A 26,231-nucleotide genomic window follows, 5' to 3' on the forward strand; every position below is an offset into this window, starting at 1 on the left:
TTATAAGAAGCCTCAATAAAATCAGCTCTATCGATTGCAACAGACAGATAAGTCGATGCGCGTTCAACCTTTTACTATTACATACTCCTGAGGCATGAAGATCAAGTTATCGTTGTTGCTCTCTTATCATTGAATCGAGATTAATTTTACTCGACGTAATTAGCACTGGAAAATTATTGCAAGTAACGCGCGTCCTTGATTTACGAGATCGGGGACTCTCAGTTACGCGCTGCCTCGCTTAACTTTTCTGATCCCGAGATTTCGCAATCTTGTATCTACTGCATTACGCAAAATCGTGCGAGCAATTATCTCACGCACACGCATGTCGACGCATAGATAGGTAGATACCCTCCGTCCATTGCGCCGACCATCGTCGCGCTCCATCTTCAACGAGCAGCAGCAGCGCATCATCTGCATCTCGGTAGCCCCGGGGTGCTTAGTGCCGTGTTGTGGATATTCGAGAGAGGATAATTGGTTCGGGAGCGCCATTTCGTTCGCGCGATCACCGCGATATGTATCCCGATACGTATCTAGTAGCGGCGCTATGGCAATTCTACGAGCCGATTTAATATTCGTGAAAAACGCTCCGAAGACGAAGAACGAATGCGTAGTCCCCTCAGCTGTCTTTGTTTTTTTTTCATCGTCTTATTTATTCTACAAATTATCGAGGCTGCCTGCATTATATTACCGCGTATAATCACAGAAAGAGAACCCGCATGACAGCGTGGATTTGCATCAAATTTATTGTTATACTTGTTAAATTTCTCTTTATACAAATTATTGGTTATTGTCATTTGGTTATTTTACAGCTAAAAAAGTATAAAATAGTCGAAATAATTATATTACGTATATATGTATAAATTCGAGATATCGACGAATCCAGATTAGAATACGCCAGTAGAGTAAACTAGAATGTAGTCAGACTACGGCAATTTAAGCTCATTGATTGATATTATTTGTACTATAAATAATAAAGTTAATTTCTTCTATCACATCCAATCGATAATTGTCTGCAAATACTGAGATTTTGATGAATAAAATTATTTAATTTTATCTTTTATTAAGTTTGTATAAAAAAAGCTTGTTTTGCGAAAACTTCGTAAATGTTAATGACGCCACTTTGACTCGATGTTTTAAACCAAACTATATATATATCGTTAAATTTATAATATTTATACCGAAAGTCTACGGTAATCTTGATAAATTGCAATAATCTCAGTTAAATGCTCTGTAACTCATATCATAGGTGTCATCGATAAACGCAATGCTTACACTGGAGTTTGCGTACGACATAATCTGCATACAACATTTATTAAAAAATAAATTGCTTGAAAATGTATTATTGTGATTATTCCTGTATTGTTTGTTAAAAAAAAATTTATTTTTTAGAAGCATATCTGTAACATAAATAGATCAATATTTTATGAAATTCAATTACTTTTATGACTCAATCAAGAATTTAGTTTTCGTCTATCATCTATCATCAAAATTTCAATATTTCAAAATTGAAAGATTTTTTTATGATGTAAATTTCAATTATTATCCAAAAATTCAAAAAAATTATACCTTTTTTTCTCGCAAATAATGTATGGATTAAGAGCAAGAAGGGATCGAGACAAGATTAATGAACAACATGTACGGACATACATATGCATGCATGTATATTATAATAGCGCGAGCTATTGCACCGTCTTCGTTCTCCATTTGGTGTACATGTTTGCTGGAGCATAGAGATTTATGCTTTATTACGCAACGACGCGTGTAGAGACACCGCTCTATAACGTATATAATCGTTTCACTAATGAACTAACGCTATCCGAAACACCCGATAAGAAGATAACGCGCAATGTCTGCCACCGTCATGAAATATTGCCTGTTAACACGAATATAACGGTAGATTAAAGAATTAACGAGGCTCTCTCTCTCTCTCTCTCGTCACAAATCCGTTTCTCGTCATGCCGGTTTATTCTTCTTATTATATATTCTTTTTTATCTAGATATTTGTTCGCGTCCATCAAACTCTGTGTACACGAGATATGCGCGCGGTGTTTGAATACTGCTCCTATCAATGAGCTTTTTAATTAACCGTAATTTAACGGCAAACGTTTCCTCGGCTCATAGATTTTAATTTTCTTGCATGTGTACAGAAGAACGATGGCAATTCTCCCTGCGGTATCATTATTTATCTATATATCTGGCATGTTTTTAAATATATCGTCTCTTCGGGCAACAAGTAACGAATTAATTAGCTATGTTTAATAATTATATGGATTAAACGTATTACTCATGTTATGCACGCAAATGCAATGTCGAACTTCATGATAATAAAACATTCATGTCTAATTAAAAAAAATTATTTTGTCGTCATTATTATAATTACAAGCCGCTTAATTAATTAATCAGTTATTTGCGTATGCTTTCTTTAACAGGAAATAATTTAATCTAAGATAATATACATTATCGCTAGCAAATATATGTAAGCCACAATCCTTGTTCATTGCTATTGTTATTATAGTGTTTTTCGAATATAAATCCATTGAAAGATTTTGCTATTGAAAGTCGGTTTTTTATCAACAAATTTTACAGCAAATTAAAAACATTTACGTTTCATATTTTCAAGTTTTACTTTATCTTCTCGTACTGTTGATGTTGTTATTCGTTTTTTGCGGATATTCAATGGAGTTTTTCTGCCATTAGCTTGCAAGAAAATACACGCGATTGTATAAATACGTACGCATAGAATCATTCGTAAGGAGAGGCAGATCGTGATCATCGGTAAGATATATTATGCAAATATCTGCCACGTCGAGCGACACGTTTTCGACCAGAAGCTCGCGTGCGCAATCGATCGGAGTGTTAAAATCGAGCGTGAGGCCGATCTTTGTGGGTTAACCGACGATATTACTACCGCACCATGCAATGCATCAGTCGCACGTCCATATTTGCGTGTTGATTCGGCGAAAACCTTAACTTCGATCAGGTTCTATTGACGAGGGTCCGTCGAACATTGGAAATTATGCGATACAATGAGCACGCTTTAATTATTTTAAATATATGAACAATAAAATATAAACGATAGATTAATGCACCTCACTTATGGGGATAAATTCGAATTGATATAATTTATTTAAATGTCATCTAAGGCAGTTTATTCGTTTGTCTAATAGAGGGCCTATGTAAAGTACGCTCATTTATATCTATTCTATTCGCGTATAATACCGTAGTTAGAGCCAAGATATATATGGCAACGCAACATTAACCATAAGTAGAAACACTCTTTTTTCCGCAAGCATCCCTAATAATATTCACTGACATCAATATCTGTCCATCAATGCTGTCCGTGTTGTTGCAACCATCGGGGAATGGTAATTTATTAGTTTCTTCCCATTCGTTGGAAAGTTCTCTTGATTGCGGCGTGGCTGAAAGGTGCAAAGGTAATCCACTTTATTCGTCACACCTCGCGAGCTAGGCCGGGCATTGATTTCGCATTAGTGCGACCAGAGAATATCGCGCCCATTCCGCGTCCTCCTTCTCTTCCTCGTCGTCGATACCGAAGTGTACACAGTGCGCACGTGTACGTTCACGTGCTCTCGCCGCGATTCCATTCGTACAAAGGGAGCGAAGCTTGACGCGGCCAGGTTGCGGCACGCAACATCGAGGGCGGCGGCGACCGCAATATTAGATTAATGGCGGATGTACTTCACTTTCGGAGGGCGCCCATCATGGAATCTTCACGGAAATTAAACTCCTCGAATATGCCGTTGATTACTAGATTTCGTAAATTCGAATTCGATATTTTACTTTAGTCAAAATTCGAGAAAAAAAGAAGGAGAGCTCTCAACTGATACAGTAAATTGATAAAGGGAGTTCTTGATATAAATGTGCATTGTAATGTTAAGAAAATGCGTCGCGGGAAAAGAAATTGGATATTTTTATAGATATTTGAAGCTATATCAATTTGTTTTTTCATAATAAGAATATATCAAAAAAATTGTTATCAGTGTATTGACATAATAAAGAATTAGAGATATCTATCTGTGTTGTTCTGTATACATGTACAAAAAAAATAGTTTTATAATCTCTTATCTTATTAAATATAAATCAGGAATAATCGAATTCATATAAATATTAATTTATTGCCTCTCCCTTTTCTTCTCTTTTTCTTTCTCTGCTGAATACAATTAACTACTCGAAAAATTTTCAAACTCATAAATCAGACTTACGCCTCTACCCACGCGAGCTGCGTTCTCGTATGTAAATCTTTGACAAGCATCTGAACCAGTTTCTATCTTCGATCGATGCGAGATCGCAAGCGCGTACCGGGCAAAGATCCAGCGGGCCAGATCACGACGTGACAACAAACTCGACGACGATGTCGGCGTCGCGGCAACGTAAACCAACGTTGGAAAAAACGACGCGAAGAGTTATAACCGTCGATGTAACGGAAGAAGAAGGAACACGACGCATCTCTGCTTGAACAAGCGGCAGCGACAGCGATGGCCTCGAGGGCCTCGAGAAACGTGGTGGAGGAGAAGAGCGAAATGAGAGATCCCCGACTGCGATCGCGATAAGATGCAGCGGCGTTGTCGGTTGACAAAGGGTCGTTGGAACGCCTACTCAGATCGGACGCACAACCGCTTGCGGGGGCGTCCATATTAAAATCGGCCACCCGTCTCTCCTTCCCTCTCTTCATCCCCGTTATTTCCCCATCATGTCCCACCGTCGACCGGACCCGCGATCTTGTTTATTACCCCCGCACTGTACACGCTATAGTTGCCAGAAAACGCGGCAACCCTTTTCCGACGTATGTTGCAAGTGTTGCAGCTGATTCGAAGCGTAACGTTTAGACGACTCGCTGCATTTAAATTTGCATTTATCGCGATTAATTAATATAACGTTTAATTACTACAGCTAATGTTTATATGTTTTTCTAAGATTATTAAAAAATCGCGAGCTATATGACAATAATATTATCATATTATTGTAAATTTGATATATGTACATAATTATAAGATATATAAAAAATATAAAGATATCAAAGATTAAAGAGATATAAAGATATAAAAATGTATCTTTGTGTCTCTAAAATTGTATGCACAAGTAAATATGCGTATTAGAATAAGCATGATGAGTAATACATTCTTCAGTAATTATGACGGCATGAGTCACACACAGACATAAAATACAAATTTCAGGAAAATGTAATAATAAAGAATATACTTTTCTCGTATTACAATCTAATCATCATATAATGTTTATGCACATACCTGATGCAATATTAAAACTTAGATGCAAATACCTTGTGCACGTACAATACTTTCTCCGCAAGGATTTAATTCCGTGAATGAGAAGGCTCTGACTTTATCGGACAAGAGTCGTTTGAATTTGAAAATATGATTCATGCTGCACTCTAGAATCGATTTCCTCAAACAGTTTCAGAAATTTTCAGCAAATTCCTACCTATTCAGCAAACGATAAATGTCTACTGTCTACCGTTAAAGCGATGTGTTTATACGCGAGTGCTTTCAGTGGCTTCAGTTTATAATTTCAGTTGAACGTCATTTTTCGCATTATGTGAACTTCGATAATTAAACAAATCTGCTTTTCTTCATTAATCAAGCATTACCAAGATGTTTCCGCAGAGCTCGCAAAAGAAGTATTGGATGTTCAGCGATGAAAATGATTTGACTATGTTGAGAGAAAAAAACAATGCTGTATTTATTGAGAAACATGGAACTAACATGACTGTGAGTGTATTTTTTCTTTATATATAAATTATTTGATAAATTTTATGACTATCATTTATTTTTTATTACGTTTTCAATTCATACTGATGAGATGTAAGATGAAATATCGAAAATTTAGGTTATGTATAGGTTGTATATATATAATATTACTTATTGCAATTATTTACAATATTGTAACAACAATACAATAAATGTTTACTTAATCAAAAATTTATTATACATGATATAATTATGATGACTGTTTTATTATAACAGCCAGAACAACGGGAGGAACATTTTCTTTCAAACACAGAGGAACGTACATTACTACGTTTCTATGAATTACAATTAAGAGATTTCTGTCGTCGATTTAATCCACCAATGCCTCGCGCTACTATAGCCACTGCCTTACATTATTTTAAAAGATTCTACATTAAGAACAGTGTGATGGATTATCATCCGAAAGAAATCTTGGTTACTTGCGTTTATCTAGCATGCAAAGTAATTATTTTGCCTGATATATCATTTTCTGCGACATTTGTAATTTCAATCTTCTAATATGAATTCCATGCTTTTTAGGTCGAAGAATTTAATGTCTCCATATCTCAATTTGTAGCAAATATTAAAGGAGATAGGGATAAAGCGTCTGATATAATACTTAATAATGAATTGCTTCTCATGCAACATTTAAATTATAATCTTACAATTCATAATCCTTTTAGACCTGTGGAAGGACTTATGATTGATATAAAGGTGATTTTTTTTTTTTTTTTTTTTTCATTTTTTATAAGACAAGAATAACTACATTATGCGTGTTTTTTAGACAAGGTACACATCTTTGGAAAATCCTGAGAAATTAAGGCCATATATAGATGAATTCTTAGAAAGAGTTTTCCTCACAGATAGTGTTCTTCTTTATGCTCCAAGTCAAGTTGCATTGGCTGCAACTTTGCATGCAGCATCTAGAGCTTCTGCAAACTTAGATAATTATGTTACTGATATACTTTTCTCAAGAGAGCAATTGGGAGGGATTATAGAGGCCGTGCGAAGTAATTTCATTTTATATTGCACAAATTTATATGTGCTTTTATGATACTGGCTATCTCTATATCCATAAATTAATTATTATAGAAATACGTTCAATGGCTAAATGCGTTGAATCTCCATCGCGAGAAGTGATAAAAGCTTTGGAGAAAAAATTGGATAAATGCAGAAATCAGGAAAATAATCCTGATAGTGAAATGTAAGTGCATTTATATGTCCATTATCATATTTAAAAAAAATATTGTTTGTACAAGATTAGGGAATTTTAGATATAAGCAGAGAATGCAGGAAATGCTAGATGAAGAGGATTTACAGGATAATGAAAAATATGCAAAAATTATTCAGGATCAGGCAGCCTATGATGATAAAATACTGGGAGTTAATAAAATCTTATCTCCCTCTGTTTTAGGATGATATATATATACATTTTACATAATGATAAGAAATTATGTTGCAGTATATATAACTTTACAACCCATATATATTCCTCAAATAATTTATAGCTTTTTTTTTTTTTTTCCCATAAAATCTCATATAAATATCGTACATGTATTCAATTTATAACTATTATAATATTTTAAATGATTATTTATTTTATACATGTGTGTGTATATTCTCTTCCTATGTATCTTTAATATATAAATGCATATATAAAAAAATATCGGTAGTCATACAAATTTATTGTAATAACGTACCTAATTCTTATCTTATCCTTTATCTTAAGTTTCGGAATTTTGCGAAATTTCACGACGGATGCACCTACTCTATCAAGGGACACGATCGAATCTCGTATCAATTTATTGACACATGTGCGCACATCATTTTTTTTAATTTATATAATCACAATATATTCATAAATTTCAAATTATATAATCTAACATATCTCCATTTTTGATTAATTTTGATTAATTTAATATCATACTGTATATTAAATAATTTAATTGTTAACGTTTTATATTGTCCATCACTGATAACATTTTTATGTAAAATTAAGGATCGTGATGCCTGAAGTCCAATCTTTGAGTAAGATGATGCGCGAGATGATTAGTCGGTATATTTTGAAAAATAGACGTTTGTTGCCTCACTGATAAATTACTGGGCAATGATTGAATAATGGGTAATGCAGGAGGCATGGGCAACGGTGTTAAATGTTGTGGAATCAATGATACTCCTGATTGTGGTTGTCCTGGATAATTGAAGAACCTATGAAAAGATTTATATTAGTGCATACATATGGATGTATGTTTATGTAAGAACGTAAAATGTTTAATTAATACATATTAAGAAACATAGTAGCGTCTTATCTTAAATATTTCTAGCAAAAAAATCTTGCTTCAGAGAATAATAAATAATGTATTTTTCATAGAAAGAGAGAAGGCTTTTTAATAGTAATATAATAATATATTTTTTAATACATTCATAGATTTATACCATAAGCGATCACCAACGAAAATAGGTCGTGGTGCTGGAATTCCTAGACTGGAGTAATATTGCTGAGCCAATAATTCGACATCATTAGTATACTTTCTTTTCCATTTAGTCCGTCTATTTTGGAACCATATCTTTATCTGCGAAATATATCGAATCATTTACACGTGATATATGAGATATGGGAGCTTATCAGTTAATCAGTCATCTTTCAATTAATCGAGATTAATATTAATCGTATATTTAAGTTTAAATTAAACATTCAATGATATATTCAATGATAATTCAATCATACAAGTATATGTTAATTTGTGAATACTTAATCAATATAGTATTGCTCGGAAAATATAATTAATTGTTTTATATTATTAGATGTATTTAGTCATAAAATCGATAACATATTGTTTTTTTATAGCGTTTGATCTCAAAGTGGATATATACCGCAGAAAAAATAATTCTTTGTGCGGATTGAAATTTCTCAAAGAAAAACTACAAATTTCCTTGGTAAAAGCGGCAGACGTACAGCCAACCATGTATTCTAATTAAAAAATCGACGCCTCTCCGGTTCGTCGCCTCGACGGCGCGCAGCAGCCGTCGCTTGGTACATTTCGTTCCGCGGCGGATGCAAACCTCGCGACAACGGAACATACGAGATAGCCTGCGAGAAGGGGAGAAAAGGGAGCTCTCCCGAACCGGCTCGTTAACTCCGAGAAATATTGTGACAGTTATGTCTGCGGCACGACGCGTCTCCCTCTTTGCCTCCGATCCGTCGTCCGATCGTTCCTCCCTTTCGGCCACGATCGCGGAGATAATTATTCGGCTCGTTCGCGATATTTCGACCGGCGTTGGCAATTATTCCCAGCAAGTAACCGACCAGCGATGAAGGCATGGCGCAATCTCCATGATGGCGTATATTCTGAGTACTCGTCGTAAATTAATTAGTTTAAAGCACACTGGCGAATATCTAAGCTCACGCTATAAAACGCATGGGCCGAGACTTATGCAACTGACGCACTCCTTGCATTTTGTGGAGGAATATAATCGTCCGGACTGGTTAATATTAGAAGATAATGTGCTCGTGGAAGATTCGCGGTGAGATTACATTCGATGCTGAAATAAAAGCGAGATTGATAATAACGTAAAAATTATTTCGAATACATTTCATACGTTATAAAATCACATTTATTTAAATTAATAATTTATGCCGGTAATTCCAAACATATAGAACTTTTATGAAATATTTTCGTGAAGTTTTTGAACATCTGTCTTTTATAATTATATAGCTGATTTCTCTGCTTTCGTTGAATATATAAAAAAAAACTATCTCTGAAGAAATTAAGAACTTAAGAAAAAAATTTCTTTCCGTAACAGTTCGTGCGAAGAAAGGGTGAGCAAGTGCTAATTGGTTTTAAAGGACGATCCTCCTCCTGGCGCCACGATCTGGCGCCTGCACATATGGTGCTCCATGGGTCCATAATTTAGAGTCAGTTGATTTTAAGGAACTCGGAGTACAAGGAACTTAAACTGCTTCAGGTGTTGAAAAAGATCTACGGAAGTAGGAGACATTATCGCGATTTATTGAATGCAATATCCCATGTTTGAGTATATCCGCTCTCCAATTTTCCGTGTTCTTTTCCAATTATATACGTTTATGGCACAGAGAACTTGATATTGGAAACCATTAAAATGGTTGGAGAAATGTTTTTAAGTGTTTTTAAGAATGAGATAGACACAGCTTATTATTAAGTTCAAATGAGATAAATATATCAAAAATATATCTCTTAAAAAAATAGGGATTAGTTTGTAAGTTAAAATATTTACTTGCGTTTCCGTAAGCTTCAAGTTTTTGCTCAACTGCAGCCGCTTTGCCACGCTCAAGTATTTGTTCCTTTCGAATTCCGCCTCCAAAGATTTAATTTGCGCAGCGGTGAATGCGGTGCGTGGCCTTTTCTTCCTTTCGTCGTCACTAATAGCGGCGGCGGTCTTTTCTTGAATATCTCTGTCCGCACTCGTGGTTGAATTCGCACCACTACTACTAGTGCACGCTTCTGCAACAATATCCCATATCTTATAGCGCGATGAGCAACATAAACAACAATACGTTTTCTGAAATATACTTTATAAGTTATTCCAAAATCGCATGTGTAACGACATAATGATATAGTGAAAATCGTAAATCGGCCTTAATCATCGAATACGTAAATGCTTTTTAATGATCAAACTGGTATATCGGAAGTAAGCTGTCAAACACGGCTTGATGAAGTAACTGCAAATTATAAAGCGCAAGTCGCTGGGTATGGAAACGAGAAAGTATCACGGCTGCTGGAGCGCAGTTTAACTGATGCGAAATCGCATCATTATTCACTCAAAACCCGTTGCTTTCGTTTCGGAACATCATATTTTATTCTTTTAATCGCTTCCGAATGAAATTAACGCGCCCGAAATTATTCAAGAGATCAGATCACGCCGCTAAGTACGAGTGGCCTCCAATTATCACCGAGGAATCCTCTTCCTCATCAACCTCAAAATTTTTTGTCCGTCAAAGTTGTTTATATTTATATTTATCCCGGCTTACAAGCACAGTCGTACACGACGTCGCGCAGCATGTCATGAAGAATGTCCTTGGGCTCGCTTTTAGGCGGTTGGTAACAAGACCGCACTCTCTTAAGCGTCGGAGGATCATCTTCTAATTATCTGCCCATTCGTCATCTGACGAAAAAGCGTGGCATCGCGACGCCGACCGAGCTTTCACACTTGCGACGTTGAAAACACTACAGTTAGTCGCGTTAATATAATTTTAATATTTCTTAAATTGTTTTTTAAATAATTTTTCAACGTCGACGAAAAGTATTTAATTTAGAGAAAACGATTGCAAAGATAATAAATGTTTTGAAAAAACTATTCACGGCGAAATCATCTCGAAAAATATCGTTTACTGGCTACTTATTGTCAGATGACGACGTATTTGTCGTGTTTCTCGCGCTTTCTTGCTATAGCAGCATCACCAGCTAAAACTGTACCATCTGTAATTCACTTCGATGCAAACGCCTCCACATTTCGTACTTTTAAAAGATCATGTCAGCTGTTGAGACAACATTTCGCGTCTGTCATATCTTTCAAGTGAATATTTGAACATGATATGGTTTACCGAGACTTATGCTCATTGTCAATATATTATGAAAATGTTTCAATTGGTTTTCCTAATCTAAATCTAAAAGCATCAACATTATTTTTTTAAGTATTATAAATATATTATTGATATAATGATGGACCTAAGTTAAACATTCATGAGATATCGTTCACTTAAAAACACAAAATTAAATGACGTGCAATGATTGGAAAAAATTATTAATTATTATCAATATATAAATTTCAAAATAAAAACATTATTAAATTTTCTTTACTTCTTTGTCAATACGCGATGCGCATAAGATCACCACAACCTGCTCATAACCGGAAGCACGCCGAAAGAAGGAGAAGAAAAGAGTCTGCAAGGGGTGAGTCTCGCACGGCTCATTTGTCGTCGAGTTTCTGACTCGGTTGCATTGACGAACGAGCTCTGGAAAAGAGTAGGAAAGGATTAATGTAGAGGAAGCAACCGCAAAAAGGAACCGACGACAAGGAGGATGAAGGGGAGCCAAACTCGAGGGACAGAGGCACGTTGGACGTTGCGGAAATAGAATACCACGCCTTCTAGTTTACCTAATTGCTGCGAGCCGCAGCGAACTTGTCTCCTAATTATTCGATGACGAATAGCCCGAGAGCACGCAGAAAGACGCGATAAAGTGCGGCCAAATCTTATTCGTCTGACATTATTGGTCATTTTATGCTGGCGATCAACTATAAAGATAATTAATTTGCGTGCTACTCACAAGTCTCAAAGATGGCTCTACGAATAAGGTCCTTTGTTGCTAATTAAGATCTTAATATTCGAATAGTAAACTTATTTAAATTGTCAAAAAATTTAGGGGAGAAAAGATGTTATAAAAATTCATAATCTATTGCTTAAAAAAATTGAGATATTCATTTTTCAGTTTTTCCTATTTTATGTCATCTCGGCAAATGATATTCGAAAGTAAAATTATATATAAAAAAGTGTCACATATGGATGCAAAATTATTATTCATAATGGGTTTGTTCAAGGAGAAGCGCTTTTCTCTCGCGTCATCTCTTCTTCCTTATGTTTTATGTTCTCCTCCAAAGATTTACGTGTCGCGTTGACGGCTTTGTAGTTGGACGCGACGTCCCACATATCTCAGCCTCCAACATACGACGCAAACGAGAATTGTCCTTTCCTTAGATCCCGAATTTATCGCGTCGGCCATTACGGTGTGTAAATCACGACGCCGTAAGTTACGTGCCTTCGGATGAAAATTAGTCGTTGAGGCCCTCGAGGGCGTGCGAGATGCCACAAAATTGAGTCGCTCGACTCTTGTATTAATTATCCGTAAAAACATAAGCCAGGTCGTTCTCTCCATTATGTCATGTCGGACGATGACTGAAATATTTTAGAGATAATATTGCCTCCAGCGATTGTATTTTGATACACACCCACATATACATGTAGTAACTATTCTCGGAAATAATTTTATGTAAACGGTTTGCAATGTGTTGAGCAACTATGTGATACATAATAGATGATGGACAATAACATCTTATAAGAATCTTACAATCGTGTTTCAATTTTGAGCTTTTAAAATTTTAATTTTGAAATTTTTACAATTTGAAAAATTTCTTAATTAAAAGACAGTCACAAGATTCTTATAAAATGTTGTGTAGTTAAATTTAAACCATTGCAATGATTTTTAATAAAATTTCTATGGTTTTGCAAATAACATTTCGGAAGAATCTCAAAGAAATTTTACTCCGTTCTTTTTCATTTTATTACAAGCAGGAAAGTTGTTGCAGATTTCCGTGGCAGAATTAGCAGGAGACAGATAAATAGTGGACGAAGAGCAAGAACATTGAGTGGGCGTGGAGCCTGCAGGAAGTAATGGATCAAACTCACAGGCGACGTCCTTTCCACGCGATCTTACGAATTCGTTATCGCGAGAAGTTTCATATGGATTTTATAACAATCAGTCTCATATCTGCGGTCATATTATCGGCTAATTGATGCAATATCGGTAGCAATATAATTCTCGATAACAAGCTCAAAAGTTCAAAGTAATATTTGAAGATCTTAGAAAAGAGCGACACACGAACACAAGAAAAGAGAGAGAGACATACATACTTGAATTGTCATTTATCAAAACAAAATTACTTTTATTTTTTATTTATATCCTCAAGGTTCTATGAATAATACAAAAAAAATAATTTATTCTTCATATTGATAAAAAAATAAAGAGACAGATAATAGTCGTTATCAAACAAAATAAATTTTGTTAAAAAAAAATCTATTACTCGTACTTCTTTAAATAACATTGTCTTTGACAGCGCAGCCTCTCTCTGAGAAATATGAACTACCAATTATATCATTATATAATTACATGTAAAGAAATTATAATTTCCCCAAAATTGATTATTTTTAATAGAATTATTGAAAGATTTAATTTTTTTGAACTAGATTGTATGTATGATGCGCAGATATAATAGTCAAAAAACTAACACTAAATAATTTCTCTCCGATACATATCACTTATTTATAACAATAATATTTCACGATAAAAACATCAGTATTGCCATCGACGAACATGACTTTATTAATCATCTAATTTGAGGGAATAAATATGTACATTAAATATTTTCACAACGCGATACAAGAACGGCATTCTCGGCTGTAATAACTTCAATAGCTATTATCGAAATGAATTCAAATATTCGCGAAATCTTTATTTCGTCTGTTTTTGTTCGAAATGTCTTTATTACTCAGGCGATTAACAAAACAAATACAGGTGTAACACACCTGTATAATGTACAAACTTTGGCATTGGCGTTCACACAATAAGCAAATTTGTTTTTTCAAAAATCCATGTAATGAAAAACTGCTGAATATTATAGAAATACATTTTAAAGCACGGAGGACTTTTAAAGCACGGATATTGAAAAATAAATTTGTCATGTGGTATATATAAGTCAATATTTTAATTCTATGCATATATTGATATTTCTAAATTCTGTAATTATCTATATCAAGAAAAATTATTTAAGCAAACACGATTAATTAGAATATATTGTTTTTTTAAATTAATAGTATTTTAAAGCTCTTTTCTATAACATTTTTGTATATCTTAAAAAATTATAATTTTAAATTAAAATATATAGCGAGAAAACGTTCACATTCAAAAGGACATTGCGTCGCAAATATTTATGCGACTGTCTGAAAGTGTAATAGTGCATAATGATACTAATGAAACTTACCATAATACATCTCTGGCTCAGGAGATGTCGAGCATACCATGTCGGTATCGTCAAGCTCAATTTCCTCCGCCATTGACATGGATGAATCGGGTGCAACAAGCATTCTCGTTTCCGATTCATTATCTGGCAAATGCAATTATTTTGTTTAATTCTCATCACACAAATTGTACTACATCAAGATTATCAACAGTATAGGGTTCCACATAGAAAGAAAATATATATACATTGCAGAATTCTTAGATGAGAATTATCTTCCATTACGTAATAATGAAATATATAACGAAAAAGTTTTTTATGTAGTAATTCTTAATATATATGTAAAATATTTATATATAAAATTATATATAATATGTAACAGTAACACGTACAAAGGGAGAGAGAAAATTTGATTGATCATTAAATATCATTAATTATATTACAAAATGAAATAAAAAAATGATGATTTCAGCAATAATAAAATCATTGAATAAAAAGTAAGTGAAAGCAAGTTATATTTGATAAGTAATAGTTAACTGATTATAAAAATTAGAATGTATTTTTGTTAACTACTCACTTTCTTGGCAAAGTAATGACAAATCGGTTTGTTGTGCAAATTTATTCTCTTCTTCATTTTTCTTACTTGGCGCTAATAATCTCTCGATACTGAAAGAACATATCCTCGAATTTTCCGCGGTGTCACTTGCTTTCTTCGATGATTCAGATTTTTGGAGCTGTTCATCGGACATCTTGAACTCGTTTCGTTAAAACAATACTTAGAATATTTAATCAGTAACATTTATAAAAAAAAAAAAATCTTTGATATCCTCAAGTGAATCCGCGTACATTTAAATTAATTCTTTAACTTTACTAGTTCTTCAAGGATTATATATGTACTTCTATATTTCTTTTATCAATCTTCGCTCTCTCATTCACACTGTATGTTTAATTAAAAAGATTCGGTTTACACTACTTAATCGGTACTTCACTAAAATTTGATCGCACAATTATAATATGTCACTGTAGCATTTTTATACTATATAGATAATACACTGCACTTGAAATAAAAATCAGATGTGAAAAAAATAGTATCATCTGATGACTGAGCAAATCAGCAGTAAAGCTGATTGCATTATTGGTACCCCCTGATCTGTTCGAGAGATTAGAGCCGAAACCATCGACTGTTTTGTCGGGGTTACTCACGGTGTCCAACAATATTTTTTTGGCACTCAAGTCAAATTCTTCGTTCCTCGAGGCGGTATCTTGAAGCCACGTGCTCACAACATCATCATGAGATCAACCAATCGTATGAACTTCTGGGCGGATCTTGGCAAGCATATGCATCTCTGGAAGGAGCTTTTAATGATCTCGTAGTGCGAGACGCTACCACTAAACGGTGGTAATGAGGTGACCATAAATTTCTGTCACTGCCACGGAACGCCGTTTAATAATCATGATAGGGAACAGATGCGATGTGAAATTGATTCAATTATGAAGCTAACGATTTAATAGAGAGAGACACCGGTTATCTATACACAAATATTTATAGAAGTATAGTTTATACTGCTGCATTAGAGATTTGTAAATTGGAAAAATATTTTTACATATTTTATTATTATTATCATATAAAAAAATTATCTGATTAATTAGGATAGCAGAAGTATGATCATTGATAATTCTATATTAAAAATGGATATTGATAATATGACAATTTCGAAATAGTTACAGAAATCGCTATTTTGGTGACCATCTGACGCTGGCAATAATTAAACAAGAGAAACATATCTTTTATGTAACACACATATTTACAGATTATTATATATAATAACGAGATCGCTTCTCGAATGCGTTGTCTAATAAAAAACTGGATCTTCATTTATAACTTATATTAGATCCTATCAAGAAGCAGCATTTCGTGAATGCTCGTGTATCATATGGCCATTTCGAGGATTTTGCTCCTGCGCAGCAATTCAGATAAACTGTGTGATTATAATGTGATTATTATACTTTTCGTGTATATATATATATATATATATATATATATATATATATATATATATCATCATAATAATCATATATATGTATACACGATATATCAATATAAAAAATGCCGCTTTACTTGCGATTATACGAGAAGTGAAATATTCAGATTTATTTTCAATTTTATATAATCTGTTATTATTCTATTGCACAAATCGAGTTTTGTAAATAAATTTGATTTGTGATAAAAATAAAAAAATAAAGTACATTTTAAAAACCTTCAAATATAATAACAAATTAATTTAAAAAAAAATGTTTTTTAATATTTATCTTAATAAAAACCAAACGGAGAGTCGTTTTATTTGATTTATAGCAAAGAGATTGAAACATGGATACAGTTCTCTAAAATCTGTCAATAAATACGACTGTGAGATCACGTTACTGATGTAGTGCCGCTTCTGCGATATTTCACGTCCGGAAAATTGAAACCTTTACGGCGTTATTAAACCAAAATGTTTGTTAATTTCACGCTTAATTAACGAATGGCAATTGACAGTTAAATCTTCGCTCCTCCTAAACACATCCACTGCGTGATACGCGATACGTAACACAGGTTCCTGACTTTTTTTCTCTCGCCTTGAATATATTTTTAGGGTCATGTTTGAACGTACGAAAAATCTTCATATTAAAATTTTGTGTTCACACCGTCATAGCTTTAACTGATATCACGTTTGCTGCACTAAATTTTGGAAAACGTGCATATTTCATCTTAAAATATTATATATAAATACATAAAGGATTTAGTTCAATCAAAACAAAAGAGAGACGATGCCACAAACTTTTTATTTCTTTAGATATTAAGACAGAATCAGACCCCTCATCTTTTAATTGTTAAATTATTTTTTCTTGCTGTGCAAACTACCATCAGAAAATAAACACTCTTAATTATTATAAAGTTTGCATACAAACCTTTATAAGCAGATTAAAATATTAAATATGTGTTAATTATCTTGTCTTATAATATTATTCCCTTATTATGTATATTATTAAATGTAATAAAAAATAATTAATATTTTAAAATATATATATAATCTATATAACACCAAAAATATATTTTATCATGAATTTTAATATAATTAACATCATTATTTTAGCCAAAATTTTATTATCCTTCCCTTATCCAAAATTAGAATAAAAGAAAAAATTCAATTAAAGATTCAATTTGATTAAACAAATGTTATGGAAACTACATTATTATCAAATTTACCATATGGTTAAAAAAAAGTACCGAATATAAATATTAAAATTCCAAGTACTTAAATTTAAAATATACATGAAATTTTCATAATTTACTTGTTAATTTCTATGAAATTTGTTACACGCATTTGGTCCATGTATTGCCTGTGACTTGATCCACTTCTACAATTTTCTTGAAATGTTCTACCAGTTGTTAGAATACATTGGTGTAGCAGTGTAGCAGTATAAGAAACACATTGTAATAACATATGTAATATTATAATTAACATTATATTGTAATGATAATTCAAATAATATTCACATTATTGCTAATTGTAAAATATCATTTAACAAATATATTCTCTTGTAATGTTCTATTGATGTAGAAGGTACATTTATACATCATGACAGAACTCGCTCATTAAAACGTAATGCTTGTGCAAATTGCAGATAGATTTTTAGTGTTGTACCAAAGATTGTACAACAAAAGTGAAAAGCGTTGAATGTTAATTACAACACAGTAGCAATTTTATATATCGAGAAGAGTGATCTGTTAAATGTGAGTGCTTGTGACTCGACTCGAGTAGGATTACTTTACATTTGCTGTGTGGAGTTACCATTCCAAGTATTATTCTCATCATTATCATCCCCACCTGAATGCAGTCTGTGTATATTTCCTTCCGTCCTGATAGTTGTCCCTCCTTGATTACCCAAGTATCTTCTAAATAAACTATATTGTGGGAAATACACTTATTTAATATATAAAAAATCCCATATTTTATGTAACCTTATTACATCACAAGTGCAAGTACAAGTACAAGTACATACAATTATAACTATGCCTGTAAGATTATTTAACGTGGTTATTGAGAAAACCTACCTACCCTGAAGATTGAACTACATTTTGCCGATTCGGTGAAATAGCTCTGTCGGAGTTACTCGTCGCTCCTATAGCATCATCACCGGAATTATCGCGTTGTTGATTCGCATCTCCATTAGTGCCGGAAAAGTAACCTACTACGTAATTGTAAATGCGAATAACAGGTGTGAAAAATGACCATATAAAGCGCGAAAAGAAGCCGACGTCTTGCGTTGAAGTGACTGCTGTTGTGACATTAGACTGGAAATATAAACATATAAATTAGATAACTAAAAATATATTTTTCAGAAAAAGAGAACCTATATTTACATTTTTCAAAGGGAGAATTAAAATAACGGCGGTTGGGACCAATTCAAGTTCCATAAGGGTCTTATCATTTTCCTCGTTAGTTAATTCTCTTCTTGGAAATGACATTGACATAGCAAATTGCTGGAAAGGCAATTCAATGTTTTCTGTAACATAGGTGCGCAATGTGCGCAAAGTACTAGATGGTTCAAATTGTCCTGTATGGGAATAGCCAGATGGTAACCTAAATTGAATTCTGGTCACAGTGGCATTACTGGGTGCTGAAATATGCTTAGGTTGCTCTTGGCTTTGCTGCTGTTGCATCTGTTGCTATTAAATAAAATTAAAAATTTTTAAGTTAAATTTTAGAAGTGAAAGTTATAATAAAATATGATTCAATAAGTGAAAATTAATGATTAAAATAATACAAACCTGTAGGGCAAGCTCTTTCTGTTTCCGCTCTAGTTTATCTTGAGCAATTTGTTGCCTAACCTTTTCGCGAGCTGCAGTCTCTGCAGCCTTTTCTCGCATTCTTTCCTCATGAGCTAGTTTTATCTCCAAGTCTTGCTGCATTTGTCGCATTTTTTGTACATCTTGTCCCATTTTGCGCCGTTCAATTTCGCGTTGCCGTTCCTGTTTCTGTTCCTCTTCTATTCGTTGTTGTCGTTGAAGATCAATTAATTGTCGTGCTCTTTCTATCTTTTCCTAAAAATATGCAAAAAATAGAATTTATATACTCAAAAATTAAACTTAAAGAGAAATAATGTCAAGATAAGTCATTGTTAGTTTACATACTTCAGCTGTCAATATCTTATTCTGACTTGCTTGTTTAGTTTCAACATCTTTTTTTGATTCTTCATTATTGCCTTGGTTTTCTGTATTTAATAATGTTGTCATCTTTGCTGCATTTTCTATAATATCTTTGTTATCATTTGAGCTATCCATTATTACAGATTCTGTGATAGTTGAAGATAAATCTATGTTTGGGTTAGAGTTATTATCATTTATATTAGATGTAGTAGCATCTTCAGTAGCATTATTATTACTGCTGCTACTAGCAGCTGTAGCTTTCTGTTCTGCGTCAATTAAGTTTAACGAAGATTGTTTATTCCCCTTTCCTGCCTTTGTCAACACGTTATCAATTTTTGACACTAACTCAATTGTAGTTATGCTACCAGCAACAATCTCCAATGGTGTGCCATTTTCTCCAATGAAAAATAAAGATGGTACTGGTACCAATTGATCTAATTGTCAATATTAAGGAAAAGATTTGAAAAAAATGTCAAATTTTTTATAATCTAAAATAAGAAGACATGTTAAGACAAAAGGATACAAATCTGCGCAAAGAATCTGTAGGCCTCAGACCCACTTTCTAATCTTATAGCTACAAAATGCTCTTGCTCCAAGCGAGAAGACACTTCTGCAGCATTAATGGTTTGTGCAAGTTGTGCCGATGTGTCATCTTTACCTGAACATTACACCAAGTTAATGTAAACATCTATATTTATATAAATATAACTAGTGTTTTAAGGCATCCGTTTTGTGTTTTGTTGATGCATATGCGTATATTCGTTGCATCAGATAAAAAAAAAAAATAATTTTTGCAATTTATTTAACCTAAAACTGCAGTTACGCACCTTCTACGAATACGACGAAGACTGCCTTCTTCGATTTTGATGTCGTAACTGCTTCGTTAATACTTCCCGTGAACCACTTCATTATGTGACAATATATTTATATATTTGGTTTTGTTTTTATGCTTTTTAATAATATATATTACAATGATGTAATAAATTGCAGAATGAATATGCTACTAGAAATTTTTATAATGGATTTGACGTTTCAAACTCTCAGAGTAAGGTTCAGATAGGTACGCGCACAATGAATCGCCATTCATCACTGTTATCCTATGACCGTAATGATTTTATCCCCCTCTGTGAAAATTTTGAATTTATGACGTTTTTTTCATTCTTGACGTATATAATTGCGATATTTGAAAATTAAATATATTTTAGTTAAGAATAAGAAATACATATATCAAAATATATTCAAAATACATATTCAGAATATGCGTTTTAATTTTTCTGGACAATTATTGTCGAAATGGATACACACTCCTTTATTTAAAATGGACAAAAACCAGAACAGTCGCTCATTGCGAATTTGTCCCTAAGGTTAGTAGTTCCATCTTGAACAAGAAACAACGGATTAGAACCATTTCTGCGTGGTTCGTGGTAAATGATGTTGCTGTAAAGAAACGTTTCTTATATCTGTTTTATCAATACTACAATTGAGGGAAGGAATTCTTCAAAAATGACGCAGTGCCTGAAGAAAAGTATGTATAATTCATATCGATCCTCACTTAGCATAATCATAGATCTCGCTTGAGAATCGAACGATCGTTCGGTGTACGTTCAGTTATGTATCTACAAGTTCCTGGTGGTGGTGGTGGTGTTCATGTGATACTTTCTGCGCCGCCATGTATTATTCAATTCCGGTGTTCCTTGCGTCGCTGATATGGGGGAATGACGGAACAAAATGTCGTAATGGCGAGTGCGTCTATTTCGCGTATTTGATATCGTGATAAAGTTGGGCGTACGCGTCCGTCTTATCAGTTATCTCAACGAGATTCGATTATTCGCAGGCGTTCTCGTCAAGTTCTTTTCGCGTCGCCGACTCATCTCGTGAATCCGGACAGTTCCATCGCCAAAAGTGGCCGCGACGCGCAGCGTACCGTGTCGGTGAATCATATCCAAGATATGGAAAGGAGAGCTTCGAATAACACGCGTTAATTGCATTACTCTCGTCGAGCCCGCGACACATTCCACAACACGTGTGACGGCGTACCGCATCTCTCTCTTCGGCGCCAAACGAACTGTCAAATATTCAATTGTGATTTTTTGCGATAAATCTTTGGCGTAGGTGTGTATTTCCATAATATGAAATCGGAGCGAGCATGAAGGTAACCGTGTGCTTCGATAACGTCAGGGTGGTGGTCCCATGCGGAGATGGAACTCTGCTTGTGAGAGATCTGATGCACGAGGCCATCCTGAGATATAAAAAAGCTATTGGCAAGAACGATAACATTCTGACCATTAATAGCCTATCTTCTTTAACTGGAGGTGGCCTGTTGGATCCAGACGACAGATTGTGCGATGTAGCCGACGATAGGGAGCAGATTGTGGCTCATTTCGTTAGTTCCGATGTCAATCATATTGGTGGAGATGGTGCAAGCTCAGTTGGCACAAATAGTCCTGACTTCTTTCATACGGATGGGAAGGAGCAGGCTTATCCAATCGATATTCATTCCTCTATGCCTAGTAGTATTAAGAGAGAAAGCACTAAACGGTTGTCAATGCACGCCTTGTCGACCAGAGAGCCTTGTCTCGCAACATATTCTGCTCAGTCCCTACCTAGAGAATCTCGACGTAGGGAACCTTTAGGTCAAGATTCCAAGACTTTATACGAGTTTGGTAATAACATAGATTCTGAGGATCAGGAGGTACGAGAAATTGTGATAAAAAATGAAGCAGGGCCATTGGGACTCCATGTGGTACCGTGTTACGACTTATTAGGCAACGATCAAGGTCTTCGAGTTGAAGGTATTGAACCAAATGGCCGCATTGCTAGGGATGGACAAATTGATTTACACGACAATATCATAAAGATAAACGGTCATAATTTATTACATATACCATTTTCAAAAGTTCAAGAAATTTTTAGAACATGTATGAATGATCCTTGTTTAAAAATTTCTATTGTTAAACACAAAAAGAAAATAAGGAACGAAAAATCTTTACATAAAAATTATGGAAATACTAGCGGAGGATCAGATAAAACAGAAGACGAGAATATCAAAAGACTTCAATGCAGCAATTATAATCTTTTACAGACTGCAAATACTAGGAAAATTGGACGGATGATAGAGATAGAATTAATTAAAGGAATTAATGGTTTGGGATTTAGCGTTACTACACGTGATAATCCTGCTGGAGGACATTGTCCTATATACATTAAGAATATATTACCAAAAGGTGCTGCTGTAGAGGATGGCAGACTTAGACCAGGTGATAGATTGCTAGAAGTAAATAACAAAGAGATGACTGGCAAAAGTCAAGCAGAAGTTGTATCATTACTCAGAAGTATTCCTCCTGGAGGTAAAGTTAGGATGATAGTATCGCGGCAAGAAGAAATTTCTTCAAACATTCCAGATTCTCAGGGTACTGCGACGTCTGCTACCTCAACTGCTGAGATAATGGATAATTCAAAATATTGGAATGCATTAAACAAATCACCAACGAAAAAGAATGATATACAAGATAAAGTAAGCATTCACACTTACGATAAATGCACATATAAACCAGTGAAGTCTTTTGACGACATTGTCTTATCTTTACGGAAGAATCGCGTGATAATGAATTTAGATATACCAGTGCATGATTCTGAAAAGGCTGGTTTAGGTGTCAGCGTTAAAGGCAAGACCAACAGTTCTGATGACAACACCAATATGGATTTAGGTATTTTCATAAAGAGCGTTATCCATGGTGGTGCAGCATCCAGGGATGGTCGCTTACGAACCAATGATCAATTGCTCAGGGTTAACGGTGTGTCCTTATTGGGATTGTCTAATTCTGAGGCAATGGAAACTTTAAGGAGAGCAATGCTTAATACAAATAGCTCAGTAACTGGTGTGATTAATCTTATAATAGCTAGGAGAGTATCATCATATGACACAAGCGAAAAGAATATTGTAGATAGTTTACAATCTCATCGTAAGCCGGAATCTGTTAGTAGCATATACATATCAGATTCAACTAAAGCGAATGATGGTTTAGTTAAGAAGAAAAATACTTTAAATTCTCAGACAGATATATTGGATAACGGGGGATTATTGTCTTGTGTAACAGCTTCGCCATGGAATCCTGTCATTGATAGATTAACAGAGCAATATAGTAAGAATAGTTTAAGAAACGAAAGTTATTATCTTGCTACCAATAATACATGGATAGAACCGGTTGGTAATCTAAAGAAGACAATTGTAGGATCGCGCGACGATCGAATTGAATCAGTATTGCTAGAAGAATCCAACAACGATAGCTCTCAAGGAAACGAAGCCAAACGAAATACCGAGGACAAAGACAGCCAATATTCCGGGGATCCTACGTATGACAGTCAATTATCTTTGGAAGAATTAAATGCTTCATCAAACAAATTTTCTCGTGATGCTCTTGGCAGACAGAGTATGTCAGAGAAACGACACGCTGCTCTCGATGCCAAAAACACGGATACCTACAAGAGAAACAAGAAATTACGCGAAGGTAGAGAAAACAAGAATGCAGAACAAACTAATCAGAAATCGACTAGCCAAACGAGCAATCATTCGAGTGATTTAGAAGATTATTCGAAGAGGAGCAGCAAGTCCAACAACTTTGAAAAACATAAGAGTAAAGGGGCCTTAGCTGAAAATACAAGTTCCGATAATAATGTGAAACACTATGAAAAGTCTGTCGATCCTGCTCAATCAGAATATATGTACACTATACCCGGATGCAATAATAAATTTCTTTCGCCGAGAAAACATTGGCTCGTGGATGATGTACACGGCCCAGTTACAAGTAGTAATATCAAAGATGAACAAGAAGGTTTCTCAAATAGTCGTGGTGACGTGAAACAGGCTTCTCTTAATTCAGCGTTAGACGATCGATATAAACGTTTGCGAAAGAAAGGCGGTATTCGGTCAGCATTGCTTCGGTTGGGCAAAAATAGGAAATCACTCAATTTCGGTGATAGCATAGAAACGAGGCACGAAACCAGTAATTATTGCAGCGGAACGATCAATTATATCGCGTAAATGCAAAAATAATTTGCTAAATAGATGCATAGAATTTTGTATAAGTAAATAATATACATATATACATATCATATATTCGTGCATCTGCAAATATATACACACATTTTTGCACATATTATAAATATTATATATATATATATATATATATATATATATATATATATATGCGATCTGTTCCAAAGTGCCTTACATCATTGAATGAAAATAATTAATTCTATATATGTATATAATTTTGTACTTGTCTTTAATCGATATTCGGATCATGTACTTATTATAATATAAGGACACTTGCATATAGTTTTCTATCGTTCTCTCATCAATCTAATAATGTACCTATTACAATTTATTGAATTTGTAATAAAATGTCGAGCGACATTGAGGATAAATGTCGTAAAAAAAGTTAGGAAAATCATGGTAGGTATAACAATTTATTTTATTTTTTATTCAATTAATTTTTTTCTATAGTTTAATAATATTATTGTATTGTGTGTTTCAGCTTTTCAGATTGTTCCCAATATAATCTTTTACCAACAGAAACGTTTTCGAGGGAAAATTAATATACAAAAACCCAGAGCACCACATTACTTGAGAGGCTTGGTGAACAAATTTATGATGCCCTTCTACCTACCTCGAAATACAGACAAGGAATTAGAAGAATTATGTCACAAAGCAATAAATGCTACGAAAAGGAAAGAGCTGGAGGAAACAGTTAATCCTTACCAAAGAATAATAGCACGTGAGGTCCGGAACTGGTTTGACAATTCCAAACTAGTTGCCATTTGCCATCAAAATTCTATGACAATGGAAGAAGTGTTTGAGTTCCGAGTTTTGTTAAAGAAAGCGAATATGTCCTACAAGCAATATAGCAAGAAGATTATGAAATTAGCGTTGAACGATTCACCTTACACAGCGACATTACCATTGTATAACGCTTCACACGGTATTGTGTTTGGTTCTGATACAAATGTCACTGACTTTCAAAAAATTGTCAAAAAGTTTCCACAAGTTATTTTATTGGGTAAGAAATACTAGAATCTATGTGTATATATATATATATATATATATATATATATATATATATATATATATATATAAGAAAACAATTTTGTAACATATCTGTTTTTTATAGCGGGCATACTGGAGGGACAATTGCTAAGCAAGGACGATTTTTTGAGATACGGCAAAATGGATCTTACAACTTCGCGGGTGCAGCTTGTTCAGTTGTTACAGAATGCAGGTGGTAACAACTTAAATCAGCAGCTTACATATCATCAATCCACACTAGTTGCTCGATTAAAACAGATTGGTACAAACGAAACAAATTCTGGTGAGAACGAAGAATCGGTGCCTGTATAATTGCAAAATATATATATACATATATATATACTTCTTATATATACTCGGTAATTTATTATACATTTTAGATTTATCTAAAGCTTTAAGTAAAGTATAGTTTATTTCTCTA

At 34.0% G+C, this 26,231-nt stretch overlaps 5 protein-coding genes across 7 annotated transcripts; 3 read left to right on the forward strand and 2 right to left on the reverse strand.

Annotated features, from left to right (window-relative positions):
* Window positions 1–5,500: 5,500 nt before the first annotated feature.
* Window positions 5,501–7,322, forward strand: LOC126855070 (cyclin-H). The gene is made up of 6 exons (XM_050602427.1): window positions 5,501–5,747; window positions 6,003–6,227; window positions 6,306–6,479; window positions 6,550–6,775; window positions 6,858–6,969; window positions 7,040–7,322. The coding sequence occupies exons 1-6, from the start codon at window positions 5,631–5,633 to the stop codon at window positions 7,182–7,184; spliced, it is 999 nt and encodes a 332-aa protein (XP_050458384.1). The 5' UTR covers window positions 5,501–5,630; the 3' UTR covers window positions 7,185–7,322.
* A 198-nt stretch (window positions 7,323–7,520) lies between these two features.
* On the reverse strand, window positions 7,521–15,361 carry LOC126855074 (homeobox protein ceh-19-like). Its single transcript, XM_050602430.1, has 5 exons — window positions 15,112–15,361; window positions 14,559–14,681; window positions 10,020–10,246; window positions 8,202–8,338; window positions 7,521–7,973 (listed from the first exon to the last, which is right to left on the reverse strand). The coding sequence occupies exons 1-5, from the start codon at window positions 15,281–15,283 to the stop codon at window positions 7,760–7,762; spliced, it is 873 nt and encodes a 290-aa protein (XP_050458387.1). The 5' UTR covers window positions 15,284–15,361; the 3' UTR covers window positions 7,521–7,759.
* A 1,977-nt stretch (window positions 15,362–17,338) lies between these two features.
* On the reverse strand, window positions 17,339–20,813 carry LOC126855049 (UBX domain-containing protein 4). 2 transcript variants are annotated; one of them, XM_050602392.1, is made up of 7 exons: window positions 20,553–20,813; window positions 20,249–20,383; window positions 19,711–20,159; window positions 19,348–19,620; window positions 18,940–19,245; window positions 18,635–18,870; window positions 17,339–18,480 (listed from the first exon to the last, which is right to left on the reverse strand). In XM_050602392.1, the coding sequence occupies exons 1-7, from the start codon at window positions 20,632–20,634 to the stop codon at window positions 18,345–18,347; spliced, it is 1,617 nt and encodes a 538-aa protein (XP_050458349.1). In that variant the 5' UTR covers window positions 20,635–20,813; the 3' UTR covers window positions 17,339–18,344. The 2 variants fall into 2 exon arrangements, with proteins under 2 accessions (XP_050458349.1, XP_050458350.1); XM_050602393.1 differs by having other exon boundaries at window positions 18,337–18,480; window positions 18,631–18,870.
* A 304-nt stretch (window positions 20,814–21,117) lies between these two features.
* LOC126855078 (39S ribosomal protein L10, mitochondrial) lies at window positions 21,118–26,159 on the forward strand. Of its 2 annotated transcripts, none has more exons than XM_050602435.1 (3): window positions 21,118–21,250; window positions 25,263–25,784; window positions 25,896–26,159. In XM_050602435.1, exons 1-3 carry the CDS (start codon window positions 21,229–21,231, stop codon window positions 26,120–26,122), a joined length of 771 nt encoding a protein of 256 aa, XP_050458392.1. In that variant the 5' UTR covers window positions 21,118–21,228; the 3' UTR covers window positions 26,123–26,159. The 2 variants fall into 2 exon arrangements, with proteins under 2 accessions (XP_050458392.1, XP_050458393.1); XM_050602436.1 differs by lacking the exon at window positions 21,118–21,250 and adding an exon at window positions 24,950–25,180.
* On the forward strand, window positions 21,260–24,869 carry LOC126855036 (partitioning defective 3 homolog). The gene has a single exon (XM_050602345.1). It carries the CDS (start codon window positions 21,872–21,874, stop codon window positions 24,764–24,766), a length of 2,895 nt encoding a protein of 964 aa, XP_050458302.1. The 5' UTR covers window positions 21,260–21,871; the 3' UTR covers window positions 24,767–24,869.
* Window positions 26,160–26,231: the final 72 nt, after the last annotated feature.

The sequence above is a fragment of the Cataglyphis hispanica genome, chromosome 15, assembly GCF_021464435.1.
Source record: "Cataglyphis hispanica isolate Lineage 1 chromosome 15, ULB_Chis1_1.0, whole genome shotgun sequence".
Taxonomy (NCBI): Eukaryota; Metazoa; Arthropoda; class Insecta; order Hymenoptera; family Formicidae; genus Cataglyphis; species Cataglyphis hispanica.